Below are 9,116 nucleotides of genomic sequence, written 5' to 3'. Positions count from 1 at the left end.
GGGGGGGCCTGGGCTCCACCGACTCCTGCGCCGGCTGCCGGGCGATCCCGGGACGTACCAACGGAGCGGGGAGAGGGGGCGGAGCCGGATGTCGCTGAGCCCCCGGAGCAGCCTCTACCACCGCGGCGCGGGGGCGAGGAGGCGGTGCCTAAGGCGGGGGGTGGGCTGTACCAACGGCCGTGGCAGGGGGGTGGTGGAACGTGGCCTATGACGTCACGGAGGGAGGGCAGAAACCCAAAACATCGCTCAGTACCAGGGACTGCCAAGAAAATTAATTCTGCCCCAGCCAAGACCAGCACAACCCGCTACGCTGCACTTTCTGCCTCCACAGAGAGCTTTTTCCGAGGGGAAATAAACTCTTTTCTACCTTTTTTTTTAATAGCCGTTGGGAGTAAAGAATTTCTCTCAGCTGTTGCCTAGGGCAGACGGGATAGGCCCTGCTTTTCGACCTCATCCTCGCTTGTAACCTGACGTAGTACAGCTGTGCATGCAGGAGGCTTCAGCAAAAGACACGGGGAGGAAGACCCACCGCCTTTCGCAGAAGCTGAAAGAAAATAATAAAAACACCACTTAAGCTCCTGCCCTTGACCCTTCCCGCTCTTGCCTGCGCAATAAGGAACGGATGAGATCATGGCGCTTCTCAGGAAGAGACTTTGTTCTGCGCCTTGCCTTTCGGTTCGCCAGAGGTGCCCGTTCGTTGGCAAGACAGACAGACGTGCCCATTACGCAGGGAAGACAGATGTGCCCCTTGCCCAGACAAGACAGACAGACAGACGTTCCCGTCACCCAGCCGGTGGCGGAGGCGCGGGCAGAGCCCAAAACGGGGTGCAAAGGGAAACGCCGTGACCGGCTCCCCGCTCCCCACGGTTCGGAGCACCTCCGTGCCGAGTTCAGCCTCGCTTCTTCGTTAAGAGGAACGACGCCAAGGCCTGACTTTTGCCGCTGTCATTCGCGTTTAACGCGCAACCACGCCGTGCCATCCTGCGCTGGGAAGCGGGGCGCCTGTACCCCCTCCGCTGCGCACCAACACCCCCCTCGCTTCCCCTTGACGACGTCCAAAAAAAACCCCCAAACCAACCCAAAAACACCCCAGCGGGGGGCATAGCTCCTTGAAAAACCTTCGCGGGCGGAGCCGAGCTGCTGCGGGGGCCGGGCCTGAGGAGAGGCCGGGCCTGAGGAGAGGGAGGCCGGGCCTGAGGGGAGGCCGGGCCCCGCCGCCGCCGCCATGCCGAAGGTGGTGTCCCGCTCCGTCGTCTGCTCCGACACCCGGGACCGTGAGGAGTACGACGACGGGGAGAAGCCGCTTCACGTTTACTACTGCCTGTGCGGGCAGATGGTGCTGGTGCGGGGTGGCCCCCCGGGAAAGAGGTGTTCGGGGGGGGGGGGGACGGGGACACAGGCCGCCGGCGCGGCGGGTGTGGGTGCCGGTCCCGCCGCCAGCCCGTGGCCGCCGCTGTCCCGCAGACTGTCAGCTGGAGAAGCTGCCGATGAGGCCGCGGGACCGCGCTCGGGTGATGGACGCTGCCAAGCACGCCCACAAGTTCTGCAACGCCGAGGAGGAGGAGAGCGTCTTCTTGCGCAGGTGGGCCGAGGAGGGGGTCTCAGGCCTCCGCCGACCCCCCTCCGGTCCCTCTGAGACCCCCTCCGCGGCCCCGGGGAAGAGGTTACCCTGGTCTGGCCTTGCCTCCTCACCCGGCTGGGGCCCATCAACCAGCCACCAGCGCCTTCGCGCTCTCCTCAAGCTCTTCCTCTCTCCCCCAGGCCCGAAGGCATAGAGCGGCAGTTCAGGAAGAAGTGTGGCAAGTGAGTGACCGCCGTGGCTCCCGAGTGACTTCTAGAATCCGTTTGCGAGGTAACCATAGGAAGGCAGAGCCTGGGTTTTCCCCCCCCAGTTACAGTGTGTTTCTGTCTCCAGGTGTGGACTGCTGCTCTTTTATCAACACCAACAGAAAAATGCTCCCGTGACGTTTATTGTTGATGGCGCTGTGGTCAAATTCGGCCAGGGTTTTGGGAAAACAAACATATATACTCAGAAACAAGAACCTCCCAAAAAGGTAATCAGCTTTAGAGAAGTAAAAAGGTTGTCTCTGCTTTTCAGAAGGGTGTGGTGAGTAAAATCGCTTAATGGCAGGGGCAGAGCGGAGGAAAAAAAAAAAGAAAGAAAAAGACCTCTAAACAATGACTCAGTTTGGTGTCTTCTCCCCATCTGCCTTCAGTTTTCCTTTACAGAGCACCTTGGAGTCCTAGCGCTAAGGGAAAGCAAAATAAACTTGAAAATCTAGACTGTGCCTGATGCTTAGGCTCAGTTACCAGAAAGTTTCCATTTGCAAGTAGGTCACGTTGGTAGTCTGCACAGTGATTCTCAAAATCGAGCTCATCTGTTGTATATCAGTGAGTTTGCTTCTGATTAATGACAGCTCTAAGCCCAGAAGTTACTGGGGATAATTCTCCTTTGCCACCCACAGAGTTCAGGTAATCTTAATGACTTGCAAGAGAAGACTTAAAAGCTTTGGAGGGGGAAGTGATCCCTAGCGGCACAACTGTTGCCAAGGTTTAACAAAATACTCTGCTTCTTACCCAGGTGATGATGACCAAACGGACCAAAGACATGGGCAAGTTCAGTTCTGTCACAGTCTCCACAATTGATGAAGAGGAGGAGGAGATTGAAGCGGTGAGTTTTGTCTGCCCTTAGTGGCAGTCACACCTGAACTGGGCAGCTGTCTCAGACACTGATCAGAACCAGTGATTGTCTCATCATTTGGATAAGGTGTAACTTTGGGGTTTGCTGTCGCAAATGACACCGTATGTGTTTCAGAGGGAGATTGCAGACTCCTATGCCCAGAATGCAAAAGTGATTGAGAAACAGCTGGAACGCAAAGGCATGAGCAAAAGAAGGCTACAAGAGTTGGTGAGTGTTTTCATCAGTATTGAACGCGAATTCTTGAGATCTGTTGGCGTTGTACACAAAAGCTATCTTGCAGATTGGACTACAGGTACAGAGAGGTCCTGGTACAGTCATGGGGAACTTGTAGCTCTGTGAGGATGACTTCTTCCTTTACAGGTTTTATAGAGATGTTCTTCTAGTCCTCCTGAACTTAAAATCATATGCAATTACCTATAGAGCTAACTGAAAAGCAGCAGCAGAACTGTTGCAGGGAGAATTTCTGTGACCTGTTGGACGAGGAATGAGGGAAGGGGAAACCAGGCCATGGCTTTGCCAACCAGAGCACCCCTAATGCTGTGCTCTCAAGCCTGCTTGGCAGAGCAGGGCTTTGCTGTGAGGTGTCAGGGCAAGCTAAGGCCCTTGTGGAGGACCTGCCAGCTCAGCTGCTACCAGAAGGGTCACTTGAAGAATTAATGGCAAGAACATCACAGCTGATCTTACTTGCTGTGACAGGAGAGGGGTAGATGGGGGTAGGGGGAATGTGTAGCTTCCACCTGAGGATAGAAAGTATGAAATTGTCTCCTGTGCAGTTAGTCTTGGACCTTTTATGATTTTAAAGGTGGTCCTCATTTTGTACCTCAGGGGAGGAGGGAGTCAGCAAAGAACTTGAGCTACTCTTGCTCCTGGTGTGAAAAGCTTGCAGTGGTCAGACAAGACCAAACCTTATTGGAGCACTGAAGGGAAACATATCCAGACATTATTTCATTCTGTCTTAATTTTCTTAATCAGGCTGAGTTGGAAGCCAAGAAAGCCAAGATGAAAGGAACTCTGATTGATAACCAGTTCAAATGAAATGCTGCACATCTGCTGGGTATTCAGAGACAGGAGAAAGCTACCAGGAGCTATCGCAGTTCTGTCAACAAAGCAGAAGTAACAGACAACGTTCAAGGGCAACGTGCTGCAACCAGCTTGGAGGATGAGTACCTCTCTGTCCTAACTGATGATCTGGTACCAATTGTAATTACTCCAGCGGTACTGGAGACTTTGCTGAAACTGCAGTTCTCTATGGACCCAGTGTTACGAGCAAGCTGTTCCAGCCAGAATATTTACTTCTGGGAGAATCTTCGCTGGGTGCCTTCCTGAGTTCAGTGCACCTTTAGATACCTGTCTTTTTATTTTGGTAGTTTTCAAATGTGTAAGATTTCCATAAATGTATTAGAAGAGTAGGTCAACTGTACAACAAAGAAATCGTTATAAAAGTAAGCTCTGCCTGTTGTTCATTTTGTTATTTTAAATGTGTCCAAAACATGCACAGGCTTGGCTGCAGCTCTTAAGTCTCAGCTCCTGCTGACCATCGGAAAGGCGCAGTTGTACAGAATTACACTGTCCCAACGGATACTGTCCGATACAAGAACATGAAATCCAACCCAGTTTTAAACTACTGAAAACAAAAACTGCCTGCGTGTTACACCACTAACAAGTACAAAGATATAGTTGGAAGCTACTGATACGATTGGTGATCATTTAATGTAGAATACAACTGCACGTCTGAACTAACCTGTTCTGCAAAACATTGTCAGTATCTGGAGTTCTAAAATATGAAGGAGAAGGAAAAATTGTTTTGAATGCACTGACCACTAAGGACTCGGATAAAGACAACATTAAGAATTGGTGTGTAAAGTACCTTGTTTGGGAAGTAATATTTTATGTCTCTTACGTGACATAGTCATAGTGCTCTATGGCCCACGTCTTTATTGCTCTACTTGGGATTAAATACCATGTTAACGGATTTCAACTAAAATACTTTTCCTAGGGTGTTCTTACTCTACCAAGTATCGTAAGATAACATGAGCAATGAAGAAAATGCTTCATCTCCCACGATTATCATGGAAGACTTTCTATAATCAATAAAGATTTTCTATCTGGCTTTGTAACCCTGGCTGGGAAAACTCGGGTCTGCTTAGCCTAAGGATGTATCCTTCCTTTCTTTGGGAAAATAAGGTGTAAGGGAGGGAGTGAACTCTGCCCCAGAGCTGGCAGAGTGGGATGCGTCCGTCAGTCCTGTGACAATTTAAAGCCAGGCTGGGTAAGCAGTGTTCAGGTTAACTCAAGCAGCACTGATCTTGTCCCCTGCTGATATCTGCTAATCTGAGGCCTATTTCCAGAAGCCTACGCCCAGTGGCTCTTCACTTAAGCAATTATAAGGTGGTGTGTAATACTTGGGAAGGGCAGGAGGGATGAGTGGGTGCAACTCCGTTACACAAACCCCTTTTCCAAGTGTGGTAGCACAGTGCAGCCAGGTGAGGGCCCCAGGGTGCCTCCGGGAGGGACCCAAGCTCCAAAGAACCGCAGGCTGGTCTCTATAAAAATGAGTAAGTTTTTTCCAAGCCAGAGTCAAAGACTTTGGAATTTGAAAAGAGGTTGTGAACCATGTGAGGTCTGCTGGGATGCGGACTGCTTCGTCTCCAGTTGTAATAAAGGATGAAATATAGTCATGCTTCAAGTGACACCCAGAACAGAAGCTGACTCGGGGACAATGTGAGTTACAGTTGGGGTTTTAAGGTTGGGAGTAACAAAACACAGGGCTTCAGCTGATGTGGGGCTGCCAGGTGGGACTAGGACCAACTTTGCAGTTCAGTGAGGCACAAAGAAAATGCAGTGAGTGCACAGCTCAGCACAAGTTGTCTAAAGCAGCAGTTACCAACTGCCATCAACTTCCTCAGCTGTGTACCTCGAGCATTGAGGCAGCGTTCACAGCACAAGCACTCCTCCTTTCTGGCTTTTAGAAGACCAGCCCATGTTCAGTCAATGTTTTTCATTCTTGTCGTCAGAGATCCGCCTAGTTCGGCTCAGGACTTGCTCACGGACCCAGTCGGAAAGGGGAGTATGTAGTTTGTCATGCGAGCAGTCCCTGAGATACTTCTAACACACTCTAGTTACGCGGTCAGTGGCCGAAACAACTCCAACACAGATAATCTGATCCAATACATTATTAAGTATGTATTTTCTACCCTAACTAGATCTAGGTCACAACAACTTAAATCAAGTTGGGTTTTTAATTTCTAGATCTAAATGAATTAAAATATGTTAGCTGTCTACAGCAACAGGAAGCAGAGGCACCTAGTTTAAATGCTTGATTAAATGGCCTATTATAATAGATAAAACTAGCCATTCTGTAGTTTCCCACACCCTGGTAGCAACTGGGTAATCTGCAGCAGTGTTCAGACCAAAGAAAAGTCAGATTTTGTGCTACCGTAAAAGCCAACATTAGTTTTTATAAATCTGTAAATAAAGGTAGGTGATAGATTTGTTTGTTTGTTTAACTGAGCACTATGTTGTACATAAGAACTTGTCCAGATGCAAAGGTATTGCAAAGCAAAGTAGCATGTGAAATAAAAGTGGAGGAGAGGATCTGTTCCAAAAATGCTGCCACACATGGCCAGACTTACCTTAGTGTGTTTCATGGCTTAGTCCAGTCCAATTTCCAAGTGTGTTTGCAAGAACCTAGTCTGAATTACCATGTCAGAATAGCTCCATGTGTAGCAATGCTGCCTTGTTCCTCATAACCTGTAAAAAAAAAAAAAAACAAAACAAACCATGCAGTTTGTAAACACTGAAAAGAAGAAGAATGGTGCATCTGACCTCGTCGGTGTTAACTGCAGCTGTACCTGGGGAGCAACACAGGGTCCTCCCCGCCGGCTTCCCGGCACGCAGCTGGTGCCATCACAGAGGCTCTGGGGTGCTGGATAACACCCAGGCTTGTTCAGAAGCTGGTATGTGACCAGGTGGCTGGACCATGTGCAGAGCTCAGCCTCGAAACCTGAAGGCAAATATTTCTGGTCAGCTATTACAGCTCTCCTTGCACTGTGCTCTGTGTTTCTGCTATTTCACCTGCTAGACTGGCATATAGATGGCTCGCTCTGACTCCCTAGACTATTGCAATGAATATTAATAAATGCATACTAACTTTTTTGGGGTGTATGACAATGTGATCAGCTTGGGAACAGCACTGACTGATCAGCCTAAATCAAACTAGTCCCAGCTTTTGCTGGTGTTACCCTAAAGAGCCCCACAGGTCTGTGGGGCACTGCCACATCCAGGCATTTAAGAATCTAAAATAAAAATTACAGGCTTGTTTAAAAGGCTGCAGGGCTGAGCTCTGAGGGATGGGGGAGGAAACCTTGTAGCTCTCCACTGGGGAGATTTTATGAACCTAGCTGGCCACAGCATGCTGGCTTTTTGGGAGGATTTAAAGGCACAAGTGGCCAATGTCTCCTTGCTTGTCAGCCAGAAAAACACTGCCCTGTCCCTGCAGCCAGGGCTGTAACTTCTGTCAACCCCAGCAGGATCAGACAGCGACAACCAGCAACCGCCTGGTAGGACAACACCGTCCAGAACCTCCCTGATGCTGTGGGTCTTGGTGTGGCTTTTGGCAGCTCCTGAGGGCTCAGCGTGCCCAAAACCCCCCCCCCCCCCAGCAGCTCGGTATGGCACCAGGGTGTGCAGAAACGGGGCTGTGTCCCCACGGGCACACCAGCTCTAGCTCCTGCCCTGCAGCCTGACCCACCTGCTTTGGGCAGCCAACAGGGACACCTCGCATGGCTGGACAGTGGCAGGATCAGTCCCGCAGGTGGTTCCAACACATCCACCCTGATGGGAACAACCGATTTTACCCTGCGCGACACAAAGCATCGCACTTTCCCCTGCCCCTCTGCGCCAGCTGCTGGCAGCACATGGAGGATGCTGTGGCCATGCCTGGCCCATGGTCACAAGGACATGGGGACAGGGGGACTCCTGGCTCCATCCAGAGCCCAGAGACACAGCCTGGGGCAGCTCAACAGCTGCTGGAGGGGATGATGGGAGGGATGAGCTGGCACCGTGCTGGCCTTGTGCAAGTCGGGTCCCTGAGGTGAGATGCTCTCCATTGCAAGGCCTGGTGAGATCCAGGCACCAGCCCCCCCGCCCCCAGCAAGAGGTGCAGGGTGTGCATTGGAGAAAGCTTTCAGACAAGCCCCTGTTTCCTCAGGAGCAGGTTAACTCCATGCAACACAACTGGTTTCTGCTGCTTCTCCTCCAGCCACGGCATCTTGGCTCTGGGGCTCAGCTTTGCCACGCTCAGACCCTACGCTGAACCGCCCCGAGTGCTGGGCATGGCTTGGAGGAGGTCAGGCTTCAGTGACACTTTGAAGGCAGAGATGTGCGCGTGGAAACACGAGGTAGAAACGTGGCCTCGCGCAGGCAGAGCGAGCCTGGGGCTGCCCACCTCCCTGCCGAGGCATACCCCGAGCTTCTGTTCCCTGCTTGCGCCAGGTGGATGAAGATCTCTCCTGTCCGTGCATGCCTGCTCGCCCCTGTTCCCCCGCCACCCCTGGGACACCCTGGCCGTGATGCTCCCCTGTAGCCTCCACAGCTCAGCCTGGATGTGGGGCGAGATGGGGGCTGGGGGACGCTGCTGTTCTCCCCGGTCACTGCCTGGCCCCGCACCCATCTCCAGCAGAAGAGACAGCAGGAAAACTGTCCTCCCATCACACCTCCCTCCTGCCACCCCGGGGCGAGCCCCAGAGCCCTGCTCCCATCTCTGCCACCATTAGCATCTCCCAAATTCCCCTAGGAAGGGGACAGCTGCCCCTGCCTCACCTTGCCCGCCACCCAAACCTCCAGGCGAAGGGTGGTCCCCGCAGCATCCAGCCCAGCCGGCGAGGTCACAGCCCCGCAAAGGTGGCGGGGGGCAAGGGCAGCCCCATCCCACAGCCCCCCAGCACCACAGCCAGCCCAGCCCGGGGGGACTGGTGTGCACCGAGCCGTTCCAAACCTCCAGTACCACTACCCACCTGCCCCAGCCACTGACAAGTGCTTCCTACAATCCCGTGAGCAGCCGTGCTGTGTCAACAGCTCCTAAGCCTGGGATTTATGGCCGCCGGGTGAGGGGCCGAGATGAAAGCGGCGTTACAGGCGCTCGCCCACCCCTCCCTGCCAGCAAAAGGGCCAATACACCGGGTTGGGCACAGCTCCCGTGGAGGAAATCATAACGTACGAGATGTTCAGTACTCCCCACAAGAGAAGCGTGCTTAAAAGGAAAATCCATCCCTGCCGTCCTTGGGGCAGCACAGCCTGGTAGACAGAATGCTTGTGTTGAAGGACTGCACTCAGCTCGCTGCCTTGCCACTGGCTGGCCCCAGTCCCTTTCCCGTGCCTCAGTTTCCCCACAAGAACAAAGCCCTTAATTCCTCTG

The 9,116-nt window shown here is 52.4% G+C and overlaps 2 protein-coding genes across 2 annotated transcripts in view; one reads left to right on the top strand and one right to left on the bottom strand.

Annotated features, from left to right (window-relative positions):
* The window catches only part of UBE2A (ubiquitin-conjugating enzyme E2A), a 9,935-nt gene extending 9,212 nt beyond the window's left edge, over window positions 1-723 (bottom strand). Inside the window, exon 1 of the mRNA XM_010569142.1 lies at window positions 605-723. Within this exon, the coding sequence (XP_010567444.1) occupies window positions 605-723 (119 nt within the window). The remainder of the gene's footprint in view (window positions 1-604) is intronic.
* A 478-nt stretch (window positions 724-1,201) lies between these two features.
* LOC104832662 (chromosome unknown open reading frame, human CXorf56) lies at window positions 1,202-4,196 on the top strand. Its single transcript, XM_010568945.1, is given in 9 exon segments — window positions 1,202-1,349; window positions 1,465-1,582; window positions 1,762-1,803; window positions 1,916-2,054; window positions 2,582-2,671; window positions 2,816-2,908; window positions 3,674-3,887; window positions 3,890-4,035; window positions 4,038-4,196. Coding segments are annotated over 9 exon segments (1,107 nt in total). The 5' UTR covers window positions 1,202-1,225; the 3' UTR covers window positions 4,179-4,196.
* Window positions 4,197-9,116: the final 4,920 nt, after the last annotated feature.

This window comes from Haliaeetus leucocephalus, unplaced genomic scaffold, assembly GCF_000737465.1.
Source record: "Haliaeetus leucocephalus isolate CR32 unplaced genomic scaffold, Haliaeetus_leucocephalus-4.0 Scaffold262, whole genome shotgun sequence".
Classification (NCBI taxonomy): Eukaryota; Metazoa; Chordata; class Aves; order Accipitriformes; family Accipitridae; genus Haliaeetus; species Haliaeetus leucocephalus.
The sequence above is the reverse complement of the archived record's forward strand: the minus strand, read 5'-3'. Positions and strand labels throughout refer to the sequence as shown.